The sequence below is a fragment of the Giraffa tippelskirchi genome, chromosome 13 (genome assembly GCF_054371585.1).
Source record: "Giraffa tippelskirchi isolate mGirTip1 chromosome 13, T2T-mGirTip1v1.2.pri, whole genome shotgun sequence".
Classification (NCBI taxonomy): domain Eukaryota; kingdom Metazoa; phylum Chordata; class Mammalia; order Artiodactyla; family Giraffidae; genus Giraffa; species Giraffa tippelskirchi.
The window spans coordinates 55,443,720-55,457,633 of record NC_137287.1 but is presented as its reverse complement, the minus strand read 5'-3'; the positions used below and the strand labels follow the sequence as shown (position 1 = coordinate 55,457,633).

The following is a 13,914-nucleotide window of genomic DNA, read 5'->3' as shown; positions in this document are numbered from 1 at the left end:
GCACAAAATGCGCATCCTTTTCTTTCTACAATAAGTTATCCTACTTACATGAGTTATCCTAATGCTATGAGGGTAGGATAACAGAGTATTCCATCTGGAAAAAAAATAGGCTAAGAACTACCTTCAAGCAGTCAGGCAAGATGCTGCTGCTGCTGCTGCTGCTAAGTCGCTTCAGTCGTGTCTGACTCTGTGCGACCCCATAGACGGCAGCCCACCAGGCTCCACCGTCCCTGGGATTCTCCAGGCAAGAATACTGGAGTGGGTTGCCGTTTCCTTCTCCAGTGCATGAAAGGGAAAAGTGAAAGTGAAGTCGCTCAGTCGTCCGACTCTTAGCGACCCCATGGCCTGTAGCCTACCAGGCTGCTCCGTCCATGGGATTTTCCAGGCAAGAGTACTGGAGTGGGGTGCCATTGCCTTCTCCGCAGGCAAGATGAATGGCTACTAATTTCCATTAGTAGAGTCGGAAGAGAGAATCTGGCTTAAGTTCTTTAGATTACCTTGAAAGAATAGACCCCAATATGAGAAGTTATGAACTATCTGAAATCTTCAGTGGAGTAGATGCTTCACAGCCATGTGAGTAATTGTGAAGGTAAACGCCACTGATCAGCGAGGGAGTAAAAGATGCAGCCGCAGATAGGTGATGACTTTGTGTATCTGCACACCCAGGTCTCTACTGTCAAGGGCTGTGTCTTTGCAACTTCGCAGTTGCTCCTGCCTTGGCTGTGGGCTGGGTGGCCATTGGGAAGTCCAAAGAAGCGTTTGGAAGGCCAATGAAGAAAGAGAAGCCATAATCCTTCCTTTCAGCTTCTCGTGGCCTCTCCATCAGTGAGAGATGGCTATGGGCTCCAGCAGTCTTTGGCAGCCCCGGTACAGACAGCGGTGGTTGACTGCCATTACAGGCTCCAAAATGGTTTTGCAGTTACAGCAGCACTTATTGCAACAGCAGCACTTATTGCAACAGCAGCAACAGTTTCCTTCAGAATCAGCTGAAAGTCTGCTCATGTAACCCCACCTCTTCCCTGTGTTCCTCCAGGCTTTGCTTCCTGATGGCTTCTCTGGAGTGGCTCAGACCTTAAAGAATCTGCCTGCAATGCAGGAGACCTGGGTTTGATCCCTGGGTCAGGAAAATCCCCTGGAGAAGGGAATGGCAACCCACTCCAGTATTCTTGCCTGGAGAATTCCATGAAAGAGGAATCTGGTGGGCTGCAGTCCATGGGGTCGCAAAGAGTTGAACATGATGGAGTAACTAACACTTTGATTCCTGAAATAAAAACCTCTCCCATTTTGCTCCTTTAGTTTATTTAATACAACCAGATCCTTGTATTAAACAAGCTCTGCTTAGGCTTCCATTTCAGGCCAAGATGGGGAAATAGGAACTGAATTTACCCCCTGCCTGAAACAACCAAAAGTGGGAGAAAACAAAATGAGATAATGAGATTTTTTTAAAGACTTTTTTAAAAAATGTGAACCATTTAAAAGTCTTTACTGAATTTGTATCATATTGCTTCTTTTGTTTATGTTCTGTTTTTTGTTCCTGCGGCCTGAGGGTCTTAGCTCCCTGACCAGGGACGGAATCTACACCCCCTGCACTGGAAGGCAAAGTCTTAACCACTGGACCACCAGGGAAGCCCCAACAGTGGTTTTCAAGACATTGGATGTGCTGCAGTGAAGGATACTGATCCCTGAGGGGTGAGAAACAGACAGGAGAGCCTACGCTGGCCCAGCTTATGTCTTACATTTCAGGCCAGGCGTGGGGAGGAGACGCAGCAGAATTCCTGGTTTGGAGATGGAGCTGAGTGTCCAGAGAGCCAGGCCTCACGGGTCACAGAGAGGAGGACACAGGAGAGAGCAGCACTGAGAGAGAACCCGGAGACGGGCGGGTTCTGGAGAGATCGCGCAAGTGCCCTTCTCCTCACAGGAGTGCCAGCCACCCGCTGTGTGTGAGGAGACTGCTCAGGCCAGGAAAAGGGCCACCCTGAGGAACTGTGGGGGGGACCACACTCAGCACACGAGAGGTCATGGACAGGGCCCGCTCCCACCAGCCTGGAGACCTGGGGGGCAACACTCAGCACATGAGAGGTCACGGACAATGCCCGCTCCCACCAGCCTGAGACCTGGACAATGCCCGCTCCCACCAGCCAGCCTGAAGCTCTCCTGATTCCATAACTCATGAGGCACTGGGTAGAGTGCTCAGAGGCGCCACACCTCAGCATTGGGGAATAACAACCTCCAGGCTACAAGCTGTGCAAATCCTTCCTGACACACCTTAAAAGCGAGATCCAAAAGGATCAAAGCGTATCCACGCATTTCACTGCACCCTGGAACTAAGCCCGAGAATGTTTACAGGAATGCAGAAAAATATCCAGCAGCCAATGAGATAAAATCCACAAACCAGTCAGGATGTACGGGCCATGTAAGCAAGCAGGAGTACCTGACTCACAATGAGTAAAGGTCAATCGATCAAAACCAAAGCAGGCGACCCATTAAAACGGTAACAGTAACTGCATTCCATCTGTTTAAAAAAGCAGGGCCGGGGCAATGGGATGACCCAGAGGGATGGGATGGGGAGGGAAGTGGGTGGGGGGTCCAGGAAGGGGAACACATGTAAACCCATGGCTGATTCATGTCAATGTATGGCAAAAACTATTACAATATTGTAAAGTAATTAGCCCCCAACTAAAATAAATAAATTTATAAAAATAAATAAATAAATAAAAAATAAAAGGTTATGGAAAAATAAATAAATAAATAAAAAATAAAAAAGCTAAAGGACTTCCCTGGTGGTCCACTGGCTAGGAATCTGCCTGCCAATGCAAGGGACATGGGTTCGATCCCTGATCCGGGAAGATTACACATGCCGTGGAGCAACTAAAGCCTGTGCGCCTGGAGCCTGTGCTTGGCAACAAGAGAAGCTGCTGCAGTGAGAAGCTGGCGCACCGCAACTAGAGTAGCTCTCGCTCGCCGCACACAACTAGAGAAAAGCCCAAACGCAGCAACAAACACCAGCACAGTCAAAATTAACTAATGAATTTTAAAAGATTTTTAAAAAGCTAGAGGAAAGATTATATATGTTAGTGGAGACATGGAAAATGGGCAGGGAGGGCAGAGTAAGGGTTACAAAGGACTTTTGTGTGACTGTAGGTTTACCGGTGCGGACATGTCAAAACCTACCCAACTGTATGCTTCAAATATTAACCCCCTCCAATAAAATGCTTTCTAAAAAATTCACCTCTGAAGTTCCTGGTGGGGTGGCAGGGTTTGGGGGGTTCTAGGAGAGACTGGCGTCTGAATGAAATATCTTCTGGCCTCACCAGCCTGCAGGTTCAGATGAGGCCAGGCTATTGGTGATAAACCATAATGCCTTGTTCTTGCTCCACCTGCTAGTGTTGGACTTCAACTCCGCACACACCCACGGCATACGCACACACACACGCTGACACACACACACTGTCTCCCTCAGCATCTTTGAGAATCCCCAGGATCTGGCTGTCAGGACTGCATTTGCACTAAAGCAAGTTTCGTGTGCCCTGGAATCTCACCTGGAGTGTCTGTGAATCCCACATTCTCAGCTCACGCCTAAATAGCTTTTCAGGTTCTCATCCATGGCCAAGGGGCCAGACCACCGGGACAGCCTCAGACAGGCACCAGCCTGTCCTCTCTTCCCCGCCAGGCTTGTCCCTGGAGCCCGCTCCTCCAAACCTGCAAATGGAGTCCTGCTTACTGTCCCTAGAGGTTCAGCAGGCATGCCCAGAGAGGGGTGGATTTCACTGGTGAACTCAGGGGAGCGGGACATCCAGTCCACAGAGATCAGGACCCCAGTGCTGAAACCTCTTCTAGGGCCTCTGGAGTTTCAGCTTCCTGTGTATTCATTTTACGAATATGGAGCACCACTCTCTAGGGAAAACCAGACAGACAGCTCCATAGCTGGTATGATAGGATCATACATAAAGGAGGACGTTTTGACTGCGTTAGAAATGAAAGGACTAGACTGTGTTCTGCACTTCTGCAACCACCTACGCTGGGACTCATGAAAACAAAGTCGCCAGATGCTAATCTGGTTCAAGGAAATTCCACCAACAGTGTGGGACAAGAAAGGAGGGGGAATCTCGGACAACCGGGAGAGCTGGTTTCCTTCCCTATGCCAATCGCCTCCCCAGCCCGTGGGGAAGAGGAGAGGGCAGGGGAGGGGCAAGCTCAGAGCCCACCGTCACCCTCTTTAGGGCAGGTGGGAGGTTCTGACACAGGCACCGTTAAATTGAGACACCGGAGTAAGCAGGGGCAACTGCAGAGGGACAGGGGACGTAAAGATCCTGGTGATCTTTTCATGATGTATACGTCTACCAAACATCTTAAGGGTGCGTAATTTTTATATGTCAAAGAACATTAACAAAGCTGTCAAAAAGAAAAAAGAGAGCCTAGGGGAGTCTGACTGTTTTGGGAGGAGCAGCCAGGACACGAATCCTGCGCCCCTAGAAGTGGGGAAAGCCGGGGAGCTGCCAGAGATGGCCCAAGTTCTGAGCTCCCCTAGGGGCAAACGAGGCTTGAACAGAATCCAAACGTCCCCAGGTGCCCGGTGCACCGCAGACAGGGACTGCACAGTCTCCAGGCCTCAGCAAGGAAGGAACCTGGGTGCAGGGAGGGAGTTGAGGCTCAGGATGTCAGCGGATCTCCTGCAGGGACCTGAGGGCACCCCCGGAACTGCTGGGACTGGAACAAGAAACCCTCCCTCAGCACCTGGAGACACCGGGGCAGAAATCAAAGAGAGACATGCCCCATCCAAGGAAGAGGGGGATGAAACTCGGACCAAGTTAATAATTGACCTGTGAGCTGACTGAAGTGGACGGAGGGACAGCGTGGCATGGGCGAGGTGGAATGGAATGTACCTGGCAGGTCAGAGATTTAGAGTCAGAAATTATTGTCACACATTTCAGAATGGATGGAGACTGGGTGAAGAGAAATACAGTGTGTTTTTTCTTTCATAGTGTCTGTGTTCCTAAAATAATATTTCATTTTGATACTTAAATAAATTATATATGCAAGATTTTAAAAAAGAAATTATTGTCATAACGCTAGAATGCTTCTGCCACCTGGGTCCTGTGAGGGCAGATGTCTGCTCACTTAGTAGGAAATCAGATGGCATCTCTGCTCCCCAAAACTACACCTGTGGAGTTGGCAGGCTTTTCCTTCCCTCTTCTCCCATGGTTCCTCTCCCTAGAGATGTCTCAGTCATATTATAGTGACAAACCATGTGCTGGGATCCTTAGAGACAAGGATGTTGGAGAATAAATAAACTGCAAGTACAGTTTTGTTTTTTCTGTTTTTTTTTTTTTTCCTGCCACACTGAATGTCTTGTAGGACCTTAGTTCCCCAACCAGGGATTGAACCCGTGCCCCCTGTAGTGGAAGCGTGGAGTTCTAACCACTGGACCAGGAGGTAAGTCCCTTCTTTCAGCTTCTTAACCACGTCCCTCCATCCTCTTCCGGTTCGCACAGTATCTGATGTGAAGTCTTCAGAATGCAGTATCTTCCTTATGGATCATTCCATTCTGGATGACTTTAAGGTTTTCCCTATATCACTGATTTTCAGCTGTTTGACAATGACATGCTATTTGTTTTTATTGGTATTTATCTTGTTCAGGGTGCTTTCAGCATCCTATATCTGGAGTTTGTTGTTTTTCATGCACTTTGGGAAAATCTCAGCTTTTTTCTCTTCTTCCGTCTTCCTCTCTTTCATCTTTCGAGGGCTCAATAACATGTGTATAAGACTATCTTGTACTCTCCTATGGCTCGAGGATGCTGTTATTTCTTGTCCTTCCTCTTCACAGCTAATGTTTCAGTGTGAGTCATTTCTACTGACCTTTCCTCAAGCTCACTGGTTTTTGCCTCTGCTAATAAGCCTGTTGAGGAATTCTTCATATCTCATATCGTGGTTTCATTAGTCTGCTAGGGCAGGCCTTATCTCCAAATGCAGTCACGTTGGGGGGTTAGGGCTACAACAGATGAATTTGGGGGAATTTAGCCGGTAAAAATGATGTTCATTTCCGGAATTTTGATTTAACTCTTTTCTAGAGTTCACTTTTCCCACTATGCCTTTTTAATACATTAGTTACAGTTATTTTTAAAGTTTTTGATAGTTTCCACATCTGCACCACCTCTGTGTCTGGTTCTGTTGACAGTTTTATCTCATGTCATCTTGTTTTTTGGGTGGGGGATAGCGTGTTATTTGGATTGAATGTTAAATTTTCTGTGTACAAGAATAGTAGAGACAGAAGCAAAGAATATTTACACCCATAAATGGGCATGCATGTTCTTCTATCAGGCAATTATAGCAACCCTCAATGTATTGCATTTTTTTTTTTACCTCTTTAAGTAACTTTATTGAGGTATAATTTACATACCAAAAAATTCACTCAATTTTGAAGTACAATTAAATTACTTTAGTAAATTTACTGAGTTGTTGCACTTCATTTTTATTGTGCTTTGCAGATAATGCATTTTCTTTCACAAATTGAAGGTTTGTGGCTACCCTGCAGTCTGTGATTGGTCATAGACATAAGATTTTAAAATGTGTGAACTGAACTCATTCCAATAAAGTAATATTTCTGATTTTTAGCATGGTGGAGGAAGCTGAGTGGTTGTCTGAATAAAAAGATCACTATATATTAGATGCTGCAAAGCCTATAAATGGGTTTTTTGGGGCTTGCATGGTGTCTTGATTTTTTCCTAAAACAATAATCACTGTTTGCAAACCAGGAGTTATCACACAAGGACCTATGTGTTGGACACACACTGCTTATAAAGCCTGCAAGCGCTTTCAGCTCACTTCCTCTCATGCCCACCAACCCTGCTGTCTGGCCATTGTGGGCATTTAGTTGGGTTTGAGATTCTGGGGTAAGTCATGAGTTTGCATTTTTAAAACTCTAAGGTTCTGCCACTTTCTTCCTTGGTTTTATCCTGAGTTATTCAGGGATGAACCAAAACACAACGGAGAGAGCAGGAGGCTCATGAAGCTGGTCCTCCTCTTCTTCAAGCCTCCTCACTTGAGAGAGGATGAGACAAGGGAGGAAGAAGAGACAGGATGAGGGGCAGAGAGGAGGGGGCAAGTGTATTTGTGAAGATTAAGGAAGAAGCCTCAGGGTAACTGACCACGTTGGGCCCTTGGGTGGATGAGGGACAGGAGGGGATTCTCATGGTGTAAGTGAAAATGAAACACAAAGTTGGTTCAGCTCAGGGTGGTTTGCTTCACAAGTTTGGCATCTTAGTTGGCTGTAATCTTGCTGCAGGAAGTGACGGCAGAAGCGGGAAGATTGGTCCCAGCTGTTGGGACTTCACCCAGGGTGGGGCTTTCATCCTCACCATCTGTTCATGGGGCCTCACTGTCCATCTTCTTGGGACTTGGGTGTGATGAGAGAAAAAAAAAACTTTTGAGAAAAACAACTTTGTCTTTCTGAGTTGCTGCTGAGACATCATACGCTGTGATAACCCTCCTCACACCCAGAGACTGGACATCTGGATAAAGACTCAAATGGAGGATGCCACTCTAAGTTCCCACTTCAGTATTCCCGGGGCCCCTTTTAAAGTTACTACTTACAGGGAAGCCTGTGAAAAATTAGTGATCTCCGCCCAAGGACTTCATGAGTAATAGATGCTTGCTCCCCTCCTCTTTACCTTCTGCTCGCTGCGTCCTGGGATGGAGAATTGTCTTTCCTGGAGTCATCTGGAATCAGTTGCGCCCCACTCCTTGCTTTTGGGATCTGTGAGTGATGATAAATGCTTGATTCTGCCTCTTTTGTGTGGATGCATTGAGACTTTGCCTTCAATCAAGAGGACCCTGTGGGTTTTACTTCCCCAAAGCTGAAGCTAGGATGCTGAGAAAGCTCCCTGCCAACCCCACGAGGGTGGCGGGTGCTGCCTCCTTCAGCAGATCACTGTGCGCGTGTTCTTCCTCTGTTACACCCGCTGGGCTCCTCCGGCTGTCCGGCCCCCACCTCGGCAGATGGCTTGACTTAGTGTCAGATAATATTTCTCCCAACCCCTTTCCCACCCCTAACTTGTACTTAACATTTCTAGCTGATAACTTTCTCTACAATCATCTAGGGGAGTTTACAAAGGACAATGAATTATATATTATACGTTGTATGCCACATATGTAACACTTATCGAGTATTTGTTATATGTGGGGCACACAAAATGGTTTTATTAATTCATCTGATTTTCATGACCACCCTATGGTGTGGATCTTATTATTACCACGTGTGCAGAACTAGAGAGAATGTGGCTCAAAGTCAATTAAAAAGTAAAAGTTCCAACCCAAATCAAACAAAAATGAAGACGCAGATACAGAGAACAGAATAGAGGTTACCAGAGGGGAAGGGGTAGTGGAGGGTAAAATTGATAAAGGGGATCAGCTGTATGGTGATGGAGGGGAAGTAAATTTTTGGTGGTGAGCACTCTGCAGGGTAGACAGAAGTAAAAATAAAACATTTTACAAATGGAACTTGCTGTAAGTCTTGTCACCTCAATAAAAAGATCCAAAACAATGTTGAGTCAAAAAAAAAAAAGAAAGTTCAAAGAGTTGTTTAACACACTCTCCTCTGACATGTTTAAATCTTTAAAATTCAAAGTCCATTTCATCACTCCATTTTTCTACTACAAAAGTGATTCGAGTATGGCTATGAGGCTACAGATGAATATAACTGTGATATCAAGAAATGGATTAGGGGACTTCTCTAGCAGTCCAGTGGTCAAGAATCTGACCTCCAAAGCAGGAGCCCTAGGATCGATCCCTGGTCAAGGAACTAAAATCCCACACTCCAGGGGCAACTAAGCCCAAGCATCACCATTAGAGAGGAGCCTGTGTGCCACAACAAAGATTCCGTGTGCTGCAGCAGCGACCTGACACAGCCAAAAAGAAAATGAAACAAGTAAATGAAAGGAATGGATTGGTCACTTGGAGATTTCTGCTACTGAAGACTCATCACAGGGAAGAAACTAAGGGGTGATTTTCCCTGAGAGTGGATAGGCTTTTGTGTTGCAGAATCTGGGCTCTCCCAGGGATGCAGTTTACAGACTGTTTGATGTTTACTTGTCTGGTTGATGGCTGGGTACCAGGGAGGCAGACCCACATAAGACTCTTCTGGACAAGGACCTCAGCTAATTGAGAGAATCTGCTGAGACTGCCTGTGAGGCTGCGCAAAATGGTGTATTGAGGGGAACGGAGGTGGAATCCCCAGAAGGGGTCAGAGAGGCCTGCTGAAACCAGAGGCTGGAGCCTGGGTCTGGACAACGACTATCCAGAAATAACCAAGAAGTCAGAGGTGGCAGGCCTCCTCTCTAGTTTTCCTGAAAAAACCCATGGGAAGGGAAGAGAGCCATTGCTTTTGGAGGAGTGCGGGGGTGGGGGAGGGGGAAGTCATATCGGATTTTTGTTGATCTTGGCAAATGGAAGCTTGGTGCCAGGTATGAAGACTAACAAAAATAGAAAATGTGGTGTTTTTTTTATATTCTGAAGACTGAGAAGCAATTCCTTCCTCTCACAGCCAGCGTGTGTCTTTCTGCTCTTCAGCAAGGCTCCTCTGTGCGTGGACTTGTTTTCTCTCAGTCCCTCTATCACAGTTTGCTGCCTTGGTTTCCCTGCTACCTGCCTGTACACTGATCCCTACAGATTTCCCTTGCCTTAGCTCCTAAGTCAGCATCTCCCAAAGTCAAGGATGCTATCCCTTGGTGAGCAGCGGAATGACCACCCCCAGTCTGGGGACCAGTCGTGCCTGGTTCTTAAATGGCTCCCATGTCTTTGTGCTGTCCTTCAAGAATCTGAGTGTGACCATGCAACCCAGCAATGCTCCTAGGCACACACCAAAGGGAACTGAAGACATAGATTCACCCAAAGGCTTGTACATGAATGTTCGGAGCAGCATAATTCCTAACAGCCAAAAGATAGAAACAGCTCAAATATCCGTGTGCTGGCTTATGAATAAACAAAATGTGGAATATCTAGTTAATGGAATATTATGTAGCCAAAAAAATGAATAAAGTACTGATGCACCCTACAACACGGATGAACCTAGAAAAAGTTATGCTGAGTGAAAGATACCAGACACAGAAGGACATACTGTATGATTCCATTTATGTGAAAGATTCAGAATAGGAATATCCATAGGAGAAGAAAGATATGAAGTTAGCAGGGACTAAGGAGAGGGGGAACTGGGAGTAACTCCGACAGGCACTGAGTTTCTTTCTGGGATGATGGAAGTGTTCTGGAATTCACTATTGGTGATGGTTATACAGCGTCATGGGCTTCCCAGGTGGTGCTAGTGGTAAAGAACCTGCCTGCCAATGCAGGAGATGTAAGAGATGTGGGTTTGATCCCTGGGTCTGGAAGGTCCCCTGGAGGAAGGCATGGCAACCCACTCCAGTATTCTTGCCTGGAGAATCCCATGGACAGAGGAGCCTGGTAGGCTACAGTCCACAGGGTCACACAGAGTCGGACACAACTGGAATGATTTAGCACACAGGCATACAATGTCATGAATAAAAACAAGTGAATTATACACAATAAAGTGGTGAATTTACTGTTATATGAACTACAGTTTACTTTAAAAATTTAAGATTCTTGGGACTTTCCTAGTGGTCCAGTGGCTAAAACTCCGAGCTCCCCATGCAGGGCCCCCAGGTTCAATCCTTGGTCAGGGAACTATTAATAGATCCCACATGTCACAATAAAGGTCGAAGATCCTGCATACTGCAACTAAGACCTGGTGCAGCCAAATAAATAATTTTTTTAAAATTAAGATTCTAAAGCAAGAAGGAGGCAGAGGAGGAGAAGGAGGGTGGGGAATATCCATTAGCCTTGATCCATGGCCTCCTCTTCTGGGTGACCCAATGTGACCCATTACCCTTCTGTCCTGAGGTCCACTGTCTATGCCTCCAGAGGAAAGGCTATGGCTGAAGACCCTGCTACCAGGAATCACCTTTCCTGATCCCACAGCCTTGTCCTCAACCCTAGCTGTGCTCTGAGTGGCAGCTGATGACCGAGTTCCGCAGCCCTGTAAGGGCCTCTGATTTGAAGGCCTTGGGACAAACTCCTACATGAGTCACCCTCGAGGTGTGGATACCTCAGGGACCCAGCTGTTCACTCCCTTTGGCCTGAAAAACAGGTCTTGGACTTTGTTCTTAGAAGTAAAGATACCATAGGGGCTTCCCTGCTGATTCGGTGGGTAAGAATCCACCTGCCAACGCAGGGGACACTGGTTCAATCACAGGTCCCACGTGAGCCACAACTACTGAGCCCGCGATCTAGAGCCCGAGGGCTGAAACTACAAAGCCCCCACAATGAGAAGCCTGCACACTGGAACTAAAGAGATGCCCCCGCTTGCCATCCCTAGAGAAAGCCCATTCAGCAATGAAGACTCGGTGCAGCCAAAAATTAAATAAATAAATAAAACAAATTTTAAAAATAAAAAAACACCCTCTTGTTTAGGTGGAAATGTGTCATCCTAGAAACAAATGCTGAAGTCCTAACTCCCAGTGACTCAGCATGTCACCACTTTGAAAACAGGATCTCTAAGAGGTCATCAAGAGAAAACGAGGTCGTTAGGATTACGGTGCTTCCTAATCCATGACGACTGGTGTCTATAGAAGAAGGAGACATTTGGACAGAGGCAGGCACAGAGGGAAGGCAAGGTGAAGGCACACAGGGAGTAACTGCAGTGACACACTGACAAACCCAGGAACTCCAGAAGCTAGAAGAGGTGGGTAGGATGGTCCCCCAGCGTCTGCCCAGAGAGCTGGGCCCCGGGGACACCTGGATCTGGGACTCCTGGCCTCCAGAACATCAGAGAATCACTTTCTGCTGTAATCAAGCACCTACTTCTAGCAACTTTGTTAAGGCAGCCCTAGCCAACTAACACAGACCCAAAAGCACAGGGTTGTCTGGGTGTGGATGGCGGAGCTTCACGCGTTTTAAAAAAGAAACCATCAGTATTGCTCACTAAAAGTAACAAAGTACTGACACACAGCAACTTGAATGGATCTCAAGGGAAAAGAGTGGACCTCTAATGGTTACAAACTGTATGATTCCCCTCACATACCATTCTTCAAATGACAAGGTCACAGAGATGGAGAAAAACTCGATGGTGGCCAGGGCTCAGGGAGAGGGTGCTGGCGACAAGCGCTCTCCGTCTTGACAGTGGGGGGCACAGACATCTTCACACATGACAAGACGGCCTAGAACTGAGTACACACCCTCCCCTGCGTCATGGAAAATGGACCAAACCTGAGTAAGGACTGCGGTTGGCATTGGTGACAGTTTACAGTGTGCCGAGTTATTCAGGATGTTAGCGCTTGGAGAATGGAGGGAGCCCCAGGCCAGAGACTCCGCCTCGGCCTCTTTTCACTTCCCAAACTGGGGGTTTTCAATTGTACATTGGGAGCTTTCTCATAGCGCAGCTGCTTCTCAGTACCGTCCAGCTTAACTGGAGATCCCAAGAAAGAAAGCCGCCTGCCCAGCAGCAGGATGGTAGGCTAGGCAATTCCTCTAACGCAGGAACTAAGGCACAGAGGGGAACCACGGTCGGTCCTCTCTCCTGAGCCCTCTCCAAATAGCTGAAATATTCTTGGGGAAGAAAGATGCAGCAAGACTAAGAAGCGCCAGTGGCAGTGCCAGGAGTGGGGGAACATTCGGTCAGGCGGCTCGGGCTGCGCGCCAGGTCTGGTCAGCCACCCCAGGCGACACCCCAGTTGTCACCCAGCGTCACAGGCCCGGACCGGCGGGGCGCGGGGCCACTCGTTCGCCGGCAGCCCGCCGTCCAGGCCGTCTAAGCCAGAGCGACAGACGCAGAGAAGCCAGGGGAGGTGACCGAGTGGAGCCGAAGCCAGGTGTGACGCCCACCGGCCGTGTTTACGGGAACGAGTCGGTTTCTCCCACTCCCTCTGCGCGGGGACACGCGACGGAATGAACTGCTGGGATCACCAGGGGCTGGAGGGCACAGCCGGCGAGGATTCCGGGCCTCCGCGGGACACAGTCCGCGTCGCAGTCCCGGCGCGGCCGGCAGCGCTGCGGGGACCGGGCGGCGGCGCGGGGGTCACGGCGCCGCCGGGGTTTTTTCCAGGGGAGGGGGCGGGGATGCTGAGTCACGGAACTGTCACCGCTTCTCACCTCTCTCCAGCCCTCGGGGGCTAAAGCAAAAGCGAAAGCGAATGCGGCTCGCGGGGCAGCCGGTCCCGGAGCTGCGCCCGCCGCCTCCACCAGGCCGTGGGCATCTGAGCACGCCGGCGGCGGGGCGTCCCGACCGGGGCGAGCCCGGGAGGCGGCCGGCGGGGACGCGGCCGAAGTCCGGCCATGTCCGGACGGCTCTGGGGCCGCGGCTCCGGCGCCCTCCCCTCGCTGGGGCTGCTGCTGCTGCTGTTGCTTCTGCTTGGATCGCCGGCCACGCCGGGTAGGGCGCTCACAGCTCGCGGGCGGGCAGGGAGGCGGGCGGCCGGGCGCGGGGCGGCCCCCAGCACGAGGGTGCGCCCCACGCGCCTGGCACACGTGGAGGGACGCGGGGACCACGGGCTATGGGCCCGGCTCGCCTGGCCACTCAAGGCAGGGAGCGAGTCGCTGGGCTTTTCATTCTACGTTTTCCCCAATTTCCAAGGCAAAGGGAAGAAGCTGGGGTATGCCGCACGGGCTCCAGTTGGGAGCATTACAGCGATTTCGAGAAATGCGTGAGCCCCGCGCGGAAACCGTTCAACAGCCGGCAGTCCCCGCAGGGGTCCCTCCTCTCGACCAAAGCAGGTTATACGGGTGGGCGGCGTTACGACGAGGTACGGGCCGCGTGCGTCCCAGAGGAGAGAAAACGTGTCAGGCAGGTTGCACATCTGGGGGGCCTGGCAACACCTGGAAAGTCTCAGCGTTAGGAAACTCTGAGGACGC

The 13,914-nt window shown here is 49.1% G+C and overlaps 1 protein-coding gene and 1 long non-coding RNA gene across 5 annotated transcripts in view; one reads left to right on the top strand and one right to left on the bottom strand.

Moving 5' to 3' along the window:
• Positions 1–6,347: 6,347 nt before the first annotated feature.
• LOC145532142 (uncharacterized) lies at positions 6,348–13,573 on the bottom strand. The gene is made up of 3 exons (XR_014073031.1): positions 12,089–13,573; positions 7,668–7,753; positions 6,348–7,393 (listed from the first exon to the last, which is right to left on the bottom strand). It is a non-coding gene; the product is annotated as an uncharacterized LOC145532142 (long non-coding RNA).
• The window catches only part of IL15RA (interleukin 15 receptor subunit alpha), a 41,276-nt gene continuing 39,596 nt past the window's right edge, over positions 12,235–13,914 (top strand). For 2 of the 4 annotated variants that reach the window (XR_014073030.1, XM_081556635.1), the window contains exon 1: positions 12,235–13,435. Coding sequence is in view for 2 of the 4 variants with exons in the window: in XM_081556635.1 (XP_081412761.1) it covers positions 13,339–13,435 (97 nt within the window). In the remaining 2 variants the exon portion in view is untranslated. Of the gene's footprint in view, positions 13,436–13,526; positions 13,777–13,914 lie in introns of those variants that run through there. The other 2 variants (XR_014073029.1, XM_081556634.1) reach the window with 1 other exon arrangement.